Source organism: Antechinus flavipes, chromosome 5 (genome assembly GCF_016432865.1).
Source record: "Antechinus flavipes isolate AdamAnt ecotype Samford, QLD, Australia chromosome 5, AdamAnt_v2, whole genome shotgun sequence".
Classification (NCBI taxonomy): domain Eukaryota; kingdom Metazoa; phylum Chordata; class Mammalia; order Dasyuromorphia; family Dasyuridae; genus Antechinus; species Antechinus flavipes.
Genome location: NC_067402.1, coordinates 97,947,751 through 97,963,428, shown reverse-complemented (window position 1 = coordinate 97,963,428; position 15,678 = coordinate 97,947,751). Strand labels below are relative to the sequence as shown.

Genomic DNA, 15,678 nt, shown 5'->3' with positions numbered 1-15,678 from the left:
CTTTTTATGTTCTACATAAAGGAGGCAAGCACTAAATGAGCCCCATCTTGATATAGTCTTGAAACTGGTCACTGTACCCAAGCCACCAGCTTGGTGGTAATAAAAAGCTCCCATTCTTACACCATCACAAAAGTAAATCTAATTAACCCAGGAAAAGTCATCATAACCAGAAGAGGTATAAAGAAATCAGGCAGGAATTGGTTAGGATTATATGGTAATAATTTTTTTTTAATGGAGCACAAACGTCCTGAAAATGTCAGTAGGATACAAGCCAATGCTAACATGGTGAAAAAATCTGAATTTTCCCTTTTCTAAGAGAAAGATTTGAGTCTTAGAAAAGAGGACACAGACAATCAGAATGAAACACAGATCAAGTTAAGATAGCTGCACCCGTGGTCTAAGAAGTGTTATGGGAACAATGATATTAATATTAACTAATATTACAATCAATAATTAATGCCACCTTATGTTTGTCTACCATTTGGGGCCTTTCAAACCTCTTTCATCTCTATTATTTTGTCCTGTGGGGTGCTTAAGAAAGCAAATAATAGAGGTTAAAAGAAAATAATTTGCAGGAACTTCTACTACAACACCTTTCCCATAGTTTAAAGCAGTCTGATGCCCTTCCAAGTCAAAGAAAGAGGGAACTCCCCTATAAAGAGCTGTTTACTATTAAGTAGATTTACTCAGAGATCTTAAAAACTTGATAACTTATGTTCAGCATCTTTTAGTACATCCATCTAACCATTTTACCCATTTAACAAGTACTTATCAAACAGTACCATGTACTAACAGTTCTATGCTATTCCAATACAAAATGCCTCTCTGGTTAATTAGAATTTAATTAAGAAAATAAAAGCTAATACCACAAAGACAAAAGACAGGCCAGAGGAAAATACATCTTTTCCTTAGAAGCAACCCATTTCTTGGCAGATTTTGTAACTTTATTACTTGAAATAATTTAATTTCTATTTTGTAGTTTAAAATAACTAGGATGGATAGGTCATTATACCTAATGTCATTAGTGCATGAGCATCACTGACACTCAGTTCAAATATAGAAACAATGAGCCTCCTTTCTTTTTTAAAGTGTAAAATCAGTTTCCTCAAAATTAAACAAATGCATGTTACAACAAGAATTTATGAAATATTGTAGGGAAAATATTTTATCATGTATTAATATTGTCTAAACTTACATTTATGTAACATATTGTCTAATTCCAAAGTTTACCAATGAGACCAAGATAGCCTCACAGATGCTAGAAGTAAGCCAGTTGATTCTAAGAAATGCTTATCTTCCATACCATGCTTGTCTTTGGTTTGTTCAGGTCTTAATTTGGGTCCACTCAAACCTTGTGTTTTGAGTTCCCCAAATTATACTGAATGTTTATATTTGCCTGCTGATATACATCTCAAATTGCCCTTCTCTGGAAATGGCTGTCTGCATGTGACCATTCAGGTAATTGTCTTAACACATTGTCTGAACTCTATATACAGTAACATCACAGAGACTTGTAAGAGAACTACAACTTTTTTCTGATTCTCTCCCAAAAGACCTAAATATTTTTTCTTAAACCTGTTTCAGTCATGAGGGTTTATTCTCTAACTAATAGCACTTACTGGGTACCAAGAAAAAGGTAACAAATAATTAAATAATTCTGGACAACCAGATTCATCTTCATCTCACACCACTGTGGTAGGTAGCTGGACTCCTGCACGCCCTCCACTGAGACCAAGCTGGTCTGAAAGACTCACCAGAAAGCTAGCCGAGCCCCAAGAGAAGGAAACAAGAGATTCATTCCATCTCTGTGCTGGTTGGAGGCAGAAGAAAGCAGAGGCAGAGACTAAAGGACAAAACCTTTGGATTTGGTGACATTCGGAGGGAGCTCTTGGAACCAAGCAGAGAGATAGGCCTCTAAGCTAACTGGGTTATATTGGAGATAATAAAAGATCTGAACTTTTATCACCTTTTGAGAAGAAAAAGCTTACCACATTTTGGCGCCCAACGTGGGGCCGACAAAATCCTGATTCCAGGGAAGGCACCCAGAGAGAACTTTTATAATATTTTGAGAAGAACAAGAACCCAACATTTGAACTCACCACCTTTTGACACTCCAGCTCTGTCACTTACAATCTTCACTTCTTTCACAGACCCATACTGGGCAAAAAATTTTCTTAAGTCATTTTCATTAGTCTTAAAGTCAATCCCTCCCATGAAGATACGATTAGGAATCACGGTTCCAAATCTTGGGGCGCTTGCTGGGTTATTCAAAGGCAGAGGTGACACAGGATTGGGGGATGGAGATAAAGAATCTGTTTGTGTCTGATTTGTGGTTTGTTTAATTGGTTCAGGCTGCATCACTGGCGCAGGCATAGCAATTGCACTTTGGGCATAAACCTGATGATATGTTGCTTGAACGCCATGATCAGAATAAGGCTCTGGAACTGAAGCTTCCATTAGAGAAAGAGGGGGGGCGGAGGGGGAGAACACACCCACCATCTTGTGCAATTTCTACGGGTTGATAAATAACCTCAGATGGCTGTAGGTATAAAAATGGGGCTGAAGAAAAATTATTTAATAATTCCCACTACCTGGGAAGTGAGACATTGGGACTAGAAGGGCCTTGGAAAGCTCTCATGATAAAAGGAGGAAATTGAGGTGACCCGTGAAATGAAGTTAGAGTCAAAGATGATAGAACAAGTATTACAAGCATGGGGACAACAAATATGGAAATACAGGGAAAGGAGATGGAATACTATGTTTAAAGAAGTACGAGTAGGCTAAGTAACTGGATCCTAGAGTGTATAGCAGGAATATAAATAAACTGGAAATGAAGGTCCTTGTTATGAGTTTTCAGTGTCAGAGGAATTAATATTTTACTTAGAGGTAATCAAGAGCCATCAGAATCGGTGAGAAGGGTAACAACATGGTGATTCCTATACTTGGGGGAGGAAAGGAGAGGGAATTCCTTGACTGCTGAGCAAAAACTGGACACGGGAGGGTGTGCTGTTCTCTTCTGTTTTAAAATAGGGAGCAGGTTTCTTGGAGAGGTTTTCTGGAGGCAGCCTTAGTTTCTGTTCAAAGTAATAATCACTCCAAGGAAGCCAGGTGTTAAAAGTTCAAATCTTTTATTGTCTCCTTGAATAAAGCCCGGTTAGTTTTCTTAGAGGCCTATCTCCCTCCCTGGTTCCAAAAGCTCTTGCAGCTTGTCTTTTAGCTCTTCCAGTTTCTACCTCTAACTCGACTTGGATTCGTGGCTTCTCAATCTTTTCAACTGACTGACTGACTAAAGCTCTTTTTAATGCTCTTTTAGAGGTATAAACTCAAAGATTGACTCCTTCTCTGAGAGTGGGATTATGGGAGGTGTGAATTTGGATATCTCATACTGAACCCTGAAATCTCTGAAACATGTGAACTAATGTGTGAGCTAATGTGTAACTCTCAAAGGTGTTAACTATCAATTCGATTGAGTTATCACTTTGTTTCAAGTTCTGGCTCATAACAGGAGGGGAAACATTTAAATCATTAAGGAGGATTTGTAGCTACTACAATAGTCCAAGTGAGAGATGATGAATACCTGACCTAGAGTTAAGGCTGAGTAGAAACAAAGAGAGGTATCCAAAAGATCTAATTTGTCAACAGAGTTAATGTATGGGATGAAGGAGGTAAAAATCTAGATTTTTACCCTGTGATCCCAGAAGCCTATGGAGAAACTCATTGGAAGTGGATCTCTTCGATAAAGAGAGCTTTAATTAATCAAAGATGGACAGAAGCAGCTACACCCAGAGAAAGAACACTGGGAGATTAATATAAACTGCTTGCATTTTTGTTTTTCTTCCCGGGTTATTTATACCTTCTGAATTCAATTCTCCCTGTGCAACAAGAAAACTGTTGGGTTCTGCACACATATATTTTATCTAGGATATACTGTAACCCATTCAACATGTAAAGGACTGCTTGCCATCTGGGGGAAGGGATGGAGGGAGGGAGGGGAAAAAGCGGAACAAAAGTGAATGCAAGGGATAATGCTGTAAAAAATTACCCTGGCATGCGTTCTATCAATAAAAAGTTATTTAAAAAAATAAAAATAAAAATAAAAATGGCTGGTGATACTGAACTGTAGTTCAAAAGAAAGATGAAGAATGAATATATAAATGTGGGAAATATCTGCACAAATCATAAAGGAACCCATGGGAGCTGATGAGATTAGTAAGTGAAATAGTAAAAATGAGGAAACGAGAAACAGAATTCTACATGAGGGACAATCATGATTAGTGGTTAGGATACAAGGGAAAGTTAGCAAAGGAGACTAAGAGAGAACAATTGGAGAGATTCTGAGAACCTGAAGAAAGCAGCGTCATAAATCCCAAAGAGAAAAGAGTATGAAGGAAGAAGTGATCAGTAATGTCATATACTGCAGAGAAAACAAGAACTATCAGGGGAAGAAAAGGCCAAATTTAACAAAGTTAAATTTGAGAAATTATTCTAAAACTGCAGCTGGTAAATGTCCATAACCTGGACCTACTGTATCTAACCATGGAACAGCTGCAATGTGGTTTTTCTGTAGAAGAAATTAATCAGGAAACCAATTTGGTAAGGATTATTTAGTAACTGTCTGTCCCTAATCTTGCCCTCAAATGACAAACAGCTGTGGTATACTGGCAGAAGACCAGAATCTTTACTTAGAGAACTTAATTTTCAATACTGGTTCTGCTTCCTAGCAGTTACTGGGTCCCATTCTGGACATTCACTTCTTCATCTGTAACACAAGGAGGGGACAGGGGACTCCAAGGTGCCATATATCTCTCTAAAACCTGTACTCATATATGATCCTATGGTAGACAGAGGGCTTTGCTGAACTTAATGCTTTTTCAGCTTAGGAGGAGCTGACAAAGCTTTTCCTCTTCAAGTAAAGCCTTTGAGTCACCTTCATAAAACACTGAGCAACATGGCACAGAATGGAAGACTTAAGGAGAGGTAAAAATGAACTACAACCCTCCAAATTGGTGACTGAGCAGTAAATAGCTTAGCACATGCCTGGCACACAATAAATGTTTATCCATTGATTACTGAGCAAACTGAGATCTCTAATACTTGTGAAATTTTTTGTCTGTTTTGGCTAAAGCTCCTACTCATTTACCTGTACTAGATTGTTTGGTAATGTTTTTTTCCTTGCTTATCTCCCAGGTAAGTGATGCTACTTTGGGCTAGAAATAAGACTACAGATTGGAAATAAGAATTGAGTAATTCCTAAAATGTTCTATCATCACTATGGAGAACAGGAATAGTACTAGACCTGGGATTCCATTAATGTCACCTAAAAAGAACTTTATGAAGGGCTCAGAACTTCTCAGATAACAATTCATTTTCCATCAGCAGCTTTCCTAGGTTTTAGGACTCTATACAAAGTGCTCTTTTGAGTCACCCTCCACTTTTCTTCTTGTGCACATCTTCTCTTACTACAGAGAAAGATCCTTGAAGGAAGGGATTGTCTTTTTCTTATTTCAATCTCCAATGCTTAGCCAATTAAGCCAACTTGCTTAATAAATGTTTAGTATTGTTGTTGTTCAGTAGTGTCTAACTCTGTGACACTTTGTGGGGGGGTTTTGGGGGCAAAGATACTGTAGTGGTTTGCCATTTCCTTCTCCAACTTATTTTATAGATGTGAACCTGAAGCAAACAGGATTAAGTGATGTGCCCAAAGTCACACAGCTAACAAACGTCTGAGATCAACTCAGAAAATTCCAGGCTCTCTAAATTACCCTCACAAACAAAATAAAATGATGAACACAGACCAATGAAAACAAATACCACTTGGAGCAGAAAAGGGGACCTCCTAGAAAGAAAAAAAGAAAGAGAAAAAACAAAAGAGAAAGAGAAAGAGAGAGAGAGAGAGAAAGGGAGAGAGAGAGAGGGAGGGAGGAAGGGAGGAAGGAAGGAAGGAAAAAAAAGAAAGACCGAACCTAGGATCAAGGTTTAACAAGATATGAAATGTAAATACCTCCAAGCTAACTCCACAGAAACAGCAAGTCAGGAACCCTGGGCATAGCTGGATTCAGCAGTAACCTCATCCTGAACCACAGGAATTTTCACCTCTCAAATAGTGCAGGAAATCAGAGATCTGATTCTTTAAAGACTGAGGGAACTACTGCTGAATATAAATGTCAAAGCTGTGGTACAGAGACACAGTTACAAGTCAGAAGAAGCCATCAAAATCAGCGAATACAGAAAAAGTGTGGTAGGGAAGCAACTAGTTGCAGGAAGTTACAACACGGTAGAGTTCTTGGGTTTGGATTCCAGGCCAAAGGAAAGAGTTGAAATGAAATCAGAGGCATTAAGTCCCCACCAAAGAATGAGAGGCAATTACACGTGTGTGTGTGTGTGTGTGTGTGTGTGTGTGTGTGTGTGTGAATAAGCAGGCAAAGGAGAAAGAACCCAACTATGAAAACTAACTATGTAAATAGAGAAAACTGGGTTCGTCTTTAGAGAAGAACTTTAAAACCTCTCCTACCACAAAGAATAACATTAAATGGTTAGCTCTCTAGAAAGCATTCATAGAAGAACTCAAAAAATACTTTAAAAATCAAATGAAAGATTGAGGGAAAATGGAGGAGTAAGAAAAAAAGAACCAGTGAAAAAAAAATTAAATGAGTGAGGAAAAATGAAGAGGAGGAAGAAGAAAAGAATTAGCCAAGAAAAAAATTTCATAATATGAAAGGAAATGCAGAGTATTAAAAAAGAAAACAATTTTTTCAAAATTATAATTGGACAAGAGAAAATAGTCAAGCTATATGATACCAAAAAAATAACAAAATATGATACATGAAAATAATAGAAGAGAATGTTAAACATAAGCAACACAACAAATCTGGAGAACAATAAAGAAGAGAAAAAATAAAAATGGACTACCTGAAAGCTGTGATCAAAAATGAACCTTGACACAATAATACAAAGAAAATTATCCTCAAGTAATAAAACAAGAAGGGAAAGCAGAAATCCATAGATCACCATCTCAAAGAGATCAGTGAAAGGAACATCAAAAAGAAAATTTTACAAGAAACAAAACAAACAAAACAATTCTTATCAGCAGCTACAATAAAAAACTGCAAGTTCTGGAATATTAAATATTGACAATTAAAAGAACTAGACCTAAGGCCAAAAATATTATATTTAGCAAAATTAAGCCTAAATATTGACTGAAAAAAATGGACATTGAATGGACTCACAGATTTTCAGGATGTCTCAAACAAACCTGAACTTCTAGAAAATTTCACATATAAGTATCAAACACTAACTTCAAGGGACTTAATAAGGACAAACTGTTTATGTTCTATATGCAGAAATATAAAACAAAGTCAAGACTGACATCAGTAATTTTGTAGTCCAAAAGAAGGATTGGAGCAGAGCTCACTATGATCTAACTCTAAAAAGCAAAACTGACTAGGAAAAGATAAAAATACTAATTTTGCTATATAAATGAGGTGCAGAATAAGAACAGATACAGATTAGATGGGAGGTAAGGGCTGGTAATTCTGAAAACCTACCCACATCAGGAATGGGTTAAAGAGGAAACAATACACACACACACACACACACACACATATGCACACATACACCCCATGAAGAATATAGCAGCCTTCATAAATTTATAAAGAAATATGGGGAAAGGGAATAGGACAAGGTGAGGAATAGAAAGGTGTATAGATTTGCAGCAATGGGCTAAGGTCTGGGGAGAAAGGAAGGAGGGAGAGAGGGAGAGTGAAGGAAAGGGAAAAGGAAGAAGAGGTAAAGAGGAAGGGAGAGGGAGAGGAAATATAGTCCATGACATATAGCAATATAGAGTGGTTAAAAAAAGAATCCGATTTGTAATCAGAAAGCCCAACTTCAAATACCATGAACCATCTATGTGCCTCACCTCATTTAAACATTCTGCCTCAGTTTCTTCTATCAAATGAGAGCATGGGACTAAATGGTCTCTAAGATCCCTTTTAACTCTAAATCAATAATTTTTTGACATGTGATTGGATAAGGCACCATTATAGAAAAGAGAATGAGGGTAATAAAAGTTCCAAAGGAAAGATTTATTTGTGTTAAGCTAATTTCTCAAAGGTTCATTTACACTAATACCGTCCTTTTGCAGTTCCTTAAATGTTCTTTTTATTTTTTTCAAAATGGGACATATATTTTCTGCCAGCCTTATTTACAGAGACTGAAGCTTGTACATAACAGTTTTGTTCAATAGACCTGAACCAAACATGCAAATTGCTCATCAGATTCCAGCCACAGTATTCACTTAAAATGTGCTCAAAAAACAAGTTCAGCATGGCAGAGTAGATCAAAAATGACAAAATACTATTATCAAACACTTAAGGCTATTTCAGAATTAAGCTTATCACTGCTAGGCTAAGGACCTGCTCCCAACTTATCAGAACCTACAAAAGTTTGTGGAAACATAGGCCAGGAGGACAAAAGGGGAGCAGGAACTACAGCCTGGCACCATCCAAGCTGAAATAAATACTGGATTACTGGTAGCCTGCATGCTATGTATCAAGCCCTCTCCAATATGAAAATGTCATTTCAATCAGCAGGATCCCAGAAAACTAGTCACAAAATGAAATGGAATCCTTACTGGAGACCCAACTATTGAATTTCAGCTAGATCTTGGCCATGAGTCTAATTCTTTCGAATGTATCCATAATTAATGTTTCCCTCCAATTTATCCTATGCCCTGCAGTTCTCTCCCTGGGTATCTCAAATTACTACACTAATAAGCACTTCTCCTACATCAACCCTATTTCTGCTTGTTGCAAATACTCCCATCAAATCTCAACTTAGAGAAATTTTGCCATGATTTTACCTAGCCAGTGAAATTTCTCTTTCAAAGCAGTAATAAAGAGAAAAATAATACCCTCATATTTTATTTTCCACTCTTACCCACTGGCAGACTTCTTTCCAAATACTTGAAAGCAACTATTATTGAAATTTAAAAGCTCCATAGGATTCCATTTCTCAAAACACTAATGCAATGAAGAGTTTCTAATTATTATTCCCCCAGCAAAAAAAGCAAAAACCAAAACCTATAACTCTATAAATAACTAGCTTCCAATAGGGGTCATCTTCTAGGATTCATCTTCATTCAGTAAAAGGTATATTCTCAAAACAATAAGGTAACACGTATCAGTACCTTTTTGGATATCTGTCTATAAAGAAAGGTCTATTTCCCAACTCCCAATAAAAAGCTAACGCAATAACACTAAAGGTTTGGTTTTATTTATCTAACACAGTTAGAATGATAGATTTTGATCTAAAGCAGGGCTGGGCTTAGAAATAATTGCCTTCATGGACTGCTGTAGGCACTGTACTTTGGAGAGGAGAACATGGTGGATTCTCCTCAATATTTCCTCATACTGTGCTTCCCCGCAGCATGCTACTCAAGAAGTCCTTCACACACCAGCAGAATAAATTGTGTACTTCAATTGAAACGGTCCACCATGGGGAATGGCCTTTTACTTTTCAATAACAAAACAATTTCAGATAAAAGAAAAACACTGTTAAAGATGAAAATGCCAATGTTTCAGAAAAGGCCATTTCAAACAAGGTTACAATGATTTGGAATGCAGGAGGATAGTCCAGGGAATCAAGCCATGTCAACTATAACAAAGGTGGGGAGTGCCACTCATCACTGGGGATTGAACACACAAGTCATTATTTAGATCCCCCGCTTACCTTTTCTAGTCTTCTGAAACACTCTAGATAAGGTTTGGTCAATCCTGTCTTTCCTATCTTTCATTAAGAACACTTCACATAAGAGTTAATCATAATTGTTCAACCTCCCAAGTAACAAAATTAACTCTTTTCATTAATTTCTAACATAATATTAAAGTGGAAAATAATAATTTCTTGATGATATAAAAATATCTCAACATGTTTGGTTTTTCAAAAATAATTAGGTCAGAAAATACAAATGGAAAGCGTTTTCTCACCGATTTAAAAAAAAATAACAATATTTTGAGAAGAATATGAGGAAACTACCTCTCTTCACTTCTTTGCAGAGAAGTGGCTTTGGATTACTTATACAACATCAGGTTTATAGAAAGTCACACTTTCTTAAGCCTTTTTTTTTGGGGGGGGGGGCTTTTAAATCATTCATTATAAATAAGAAATAGGAGAAAATATACATTGGAAATGTAAATAACCCAAAAACCAAAACAAAATACATACATAAAAAATGATTTAAAAAGAAAAATATGGGAGGGAGTTGGGAAGGATCTCCCTCAATAGAATATGAATTTCTTGTGAGTATAATCCCATGAAATTTGTTGTTGTTATTGGATTTTTATTAGTTTATTGGTTGTTTTATTTTATTTGCCATTGCATCCCTAATCTTTAGAGCAATCGCTTAATAAATGTCCACTGAATGAAAATGAATTGGTAAATACCTTAGTGTTGACTAGTTACTGCATACACAGATTCCCAGAGAAGAGAAAGGACGGATTTGAACCAACATAATATGACAATTATCATCGTTTGACAGAATTTTCTTGCTTTTAATAATATCCTGAATTATTATTAGTATTAAATGTACAGCAAGTGGCACAATGGATCAGGCATAAACCTGGTGTCAGGAAGACTCATTTTCTGGCTTCAGATATTAGCTGGCTGTGTCACCCTATGTAAGTCAATTAACCTGTTTCCTAAACCATAAAACTGGAATAAAAGTACCCCCAACCTGGCAAGATTGTTGTAAGGGATCAAATGAGATGATATTTGCAGAAACTGCTTAGCATCATTTCTGGTACACGGTAAGGCTTTAATAAAAGTTTACTCCCCTTTCCCTATTATGAGGACTGTGAGATAAAAGCTGGGTACAAATTCATGAGCTTAAGGTCATTGAAAAACCTTACAGTTGTGTAATTTTTCATCACTATATCCTTAGAACTGGAATATGTCCACAAACCAAAGAGCTTAACAAATTTTTAAATTTTTTATTATTTTTTATAGCTTTTTATTTTCAAAACATACGCATGGATAATTTTTCAGCATTGACCTTTGCAAAGCTTTGTATTCCAAATTTTTCCCTCCCCAGATGGCAAATAACCCAATATATGGTTTAACAAATGTTTACAGAACTGATGGAAATTCTAAAAGGAGGCAGAAATTAACAACACCAAGTTGGAGTCCCAATTGCTGAACTCCATTAATGGGTGTTTCTCAAAATAATAGCAATAATTTGAATCAAAGTGATATAGTACTTAAAGGTTACAAAGCTTTTTCATTTGCATTATCTCACTTGATCCTTATAACATGACTCTTAATTAAGAAGTTATGATTACCCCATTTTATGGATAAGGAAACTGTCATTGCCAGGAGATGAGTAATGTGACCTTGGTCACCTATATGGCAACTAACAGAGGAAACACTCTCTTTGGTCTTCTGCTTTCAAGTCTAGGTTTCTTTTTAAATTACGCAAAAAGGAAATATTTCTTTAGAATAAGTGAAATATTTGGCAGTGAAATAGAGTAACAGTAGAATCCTGTGTATGTGTTATATGAATGGGAATGAGTGGAACTGATTTCCCGGCAGAGTAGTAGTAAAAATAGCAGTAGTAGAGGTGATGATATTGGGGTAGTAGTAGTAGTACTAGTAGCAGTAGTAGGAATGGTAGCAGTAGCAGTAGCAACAGCACTTAGTATTTATATATTCCTCTAAGTTTGCCAAATGCTTATGTCATCTGATCCATAGAGCTCTATCCACCATACCACTTAGATAGAGAAGCCTGTTTTAATATTGGCATCAAAAATTGAAACATTTTATGTTATGCTTTCTGTACAATAAGAAATATCATACAATAAAACCTCTGTTAATTAAGAGAATAAATTCCAATGACATACTTTGTTAGATACTACATTACCAGAGAGATATAAAACAGAAGGCACAAGGATGCCTTCTAGAATGCCAGGGGAAATCTGGAGGGAAAAGACTTTGCAAGGCCAATTTCAACTGGACAAAAATGTCTCCAAACCTTGGAAAAAATCATTGCTAAGTTTAAAAAGCTTTTTATCTTATATTAGCTATGAGAAATTGCACATATTTCTTGTAATCCAAAAGAAAAGAGAAGGTTATCATTACTTTTTCTCATATCACATTTCACTATTCAGCTAATTTAGCAATAAAAAAGATATACACTTTTTCAATGAGTGCTAGAGAAAGGACTTGAGACTAGAGACCTGCATTTGATTAACATCTCTGTCATAATTTAGTGAGCTAAATAACCTAAACATTTTGAAACATAACTTACTCATCTGGAAAAAAAAGGGGGAGAAACAAAATACCCTAACTACTTTAGAACAGCCAGAGAGCATCCAATTAGATTTGGGCAGAGATAGTCAAATGGTGAAGTACATAAAGCACTAGTCTCGACAACAGGAAAATCTGAATTCAAATCTGGTCTCATATACTAACTGTGTGATTCTTAAGGATCTTCACCCCTGTTTGCCTCCATTTCCTCAGCTATAAAATGGGGATAAATAATCAGGTTTATTATGAGAATCCAATAAGATATTATTTGTGAAAGTACAGTGTCTAGTACATGGAAGGCATTTAACGAATGCTTGTTTCCACCTTTCCTTTATAACTCTACACCACTAGTTAAATATAAGCAATTATTGTGATCATTATCATTAAAGACTACATCTTTTAGCATTCTGGATATGACCAAGTTATACTAAACCTGCTAGATTTTGTTTGAATTTGACATCAATGCCCTAAAGTGTAGGGAATGAATTACTCCATGGGGATATGGCTTCATTCTGTAATAAATACATATAAAATGTATTAATTCCCTTTTGCTGGTCATCTTTAAAAACTGATCCCCTTCGAATCAGAAAAAAAAATTCATTAATCTGTATTTTTTCAGTAAAAGAGACAGTATAGGATAGTAAAAGAAAACAGAAAGAAAATCTGGATTCAAATCCTGGATCTGCCAGCATCTGAGTGAATCATGGACAGTAGCTAAGTCTTACAGAGGGTAGAGTCCTGGACTTCTTCATGGTGTTATTGAAAGGATAAAATAAAAATGATATAAATACACACTATTAATTCATCATTAATTTAACTTGTCTCCATCAGCAAAGTGAGGAGTTTGAACTAATAAATCTCTAGGATTCCTTCCATTTTTAAAATTGCAAACCAATAACAAAGTATCCATGACACACCACGGGCTTAAGTTTATTTGTGTGCATTACTACAGAGACATTAAGAAAAAAATAAATAAAACGGAATCTCTCACTCTCATATAATATTAGCATTGTCAGCTTCTGTTCCTTCAGTAATAAACACAGTCTAAGACTGGTTCTGAATTAAAATGTTTTAATATTAATGAAATCTTCCAAAGATTATCTTCTAGTATCCCAGATTGCAAGAATCAGGAGTAGCATCCATGCCACAATGAGTCATCAGAGTAGGATTTGAAGGAAGGAATATAGGTACTATGATATAAACAAATACACATATTGAAAAATTGCAATGTCAGGCTTTTGTTTTTGCTTCATCTGGCATTAAGAGTTGATCCTCATACATTTCATATAGTTGTTTTAAATATGAATATCATGGTATAAAACTAGCTATGGTGTATAAACAATAACAAAAGAAAGGAAAATAATATTCCTAAAAATGTAAACAGATCCATTATCCCAAATAGGTTTAATCTTGTGCCCCTACCAAAAGCAAACAAATGAAAAACACCTCCAGAATGGTTTGAATGACCTCATTACCCGGTATTTCTAAAATCCTACTTTTTACATATATTTATATATTTAATGGCAACACAAGTTATAAATATCTTTGGAAAATAGTATAGCAGGAGAAGGGTCAGGATAATTAAAGAATGGTATATCTTTCAACTAAAGATACTGTAAATCACATAAAACCATACTGACCATCAGAGTCCCTTTTTGAAGAGATTTTTGTTTTTGTATTATCTTAAAACAAAGCTAAAAATGTCTCTGGAACCCTATAAATCATCTGATAATCTCTCCTACAATTAGTAATTCTATGTAAACAACATTTTGAAAAATGGAAGGTGAAAGTTGCAGAGGGTCACAGATAGTGAGGGAACTCTAGAAGAGGTATAAGACCCTTCAGCCCAGAGGGAACCTGCTGACAGTGTCTGGTTCTGCTCCCATCTCTCCTAAGGGCTCTTGGCCTTCCTGAGAAGTCAAGGGGGGCATGACCACCTGTGTTCTACTTGAAGCAAGGGATACTTACAGTAAAGAGGCATTTACATAGCAATAGCAGGGTGCTTATAGTTAGCACATGCACAGTGTACTGTGGCGATATAAAATGCTACTAAAGTTAGCACATGCTTAGTGTGCAGTAGTGATATAATTGTATTAAGTTATTTAAAGGCTAAGAGGACTTGAAATAAAGGGACTCCATCTTAGATTCCATCTTTGACAAGCCTCCTGGACTTGGGCTGGTATGAGATCCTCCAAAGAGTTAGTCCAGACAATATATTTTGGCACCCCAGTGTGGGGGCTCTAGAAAGCATAATAAATTTTAGCACCCTAATTTGGGGACTCTAGAAAGCTCTACAGAAAATCATTTATATTTTCTTTAACTTTATATGTCAATCTACCTCAAGGGAAAAGCAATCCACTAGGTAGAATTAATCCATTTTCAATTTTTTTTTAATTTTTAAGAAATTCTCTAAGTGCACTTATCTCTGTGTGTTTATTTCATTTACAAAATCTTATATTTTGATGTTACCAAATATGAAACATTTGGATTTTTTTTTTTTTTTTTGGTTTGTACTGTTGCCAGAAATACTTCCATATGACTCCATCTCATTAGATGCTCCAGGTAGGAACACAGAATATAGGAGCCTATTGCTTCAGCAAAATAATAGCATCAGATTCCATGCTGTGACACTATTTTATAGATGAAACAGCTTCATAATGAGGTCCTTTTGGTAGAACAATAATTAAACTCTCTTCAATGGCATCTACAGGAGATTGACTTAAACTTCAAATCTAATTTTTAATGGCCTATTGAGATTCCACTCTATTCCCATCACTTGTGCTGTGTCTCAATAATCATAGCAAAAGCAGATCATGAAGTAACAAACCCAATTATGATTACCTTTACTCCACAGATGATGAAATTGACTTCTGTCCAAGGGTTGGTTAAGGATCAATAAACAATACTTCAAATTCCCTAAGGAGAAGAAAGGAGAAAGGGAACTGATTACTTATTATTAGTAGTAGCATCTAATAAATTATTGGTGATCAAAAACAAAAAGTCCTAGAACAGCCATAATAATTTTTTTTTAATTTAAAAGGCACTAAAGATTAATAGGATCTATTTTACCATACAATATTCTCTTCGTGTTACTTTAAAATACTATCAGTCCAACTGGGGAAGTTTTTTTAAGGTGCTAAAGTTTTTATTTGTTTTTTAAGTCAATTCTATTTGATATGGTATACAAATTATCATTACTGTGGATCATCCATTCTAGCAATCAATTCTTTAACCTATTGCCTAACTGTTCCTAGGGCCATAGTATCTTACTCATACTTCCCAAAAGCTCTCTTTTCTCATAGGAGGTACTATGAGACTTTTAATTAAAACTTTATTTCGTTGTTCTGCCATTCCATTATTCTGATTTAATATGATGGTTAG

The 15,678-nt window shown here is 35.6% G+C and overlaps 1 protein-coding gene across 1 annotated transcript in view; it reads right to left on the bottom strand.

Moving 5' to 3' along the window:
* The window catches only part of TPK1 (thiamin pyrophosphokinase 1), a 508,741-nt gene that overhangs the window by 381,714 nt on the left and 111,349 nt on the right, over nt 1-15,678 (bottom strand). Inside the window, exon 3 of the mRNA XM_051961747.1 lies at nt 15,139-15,213. Coding sequence (XP_051817707.1) covers nt 15,139-15,213 — 75 coding nt within the window. The remainder of the gene's footprint in view (nt 1-15,138; nt 15,214-15,678) is intronic.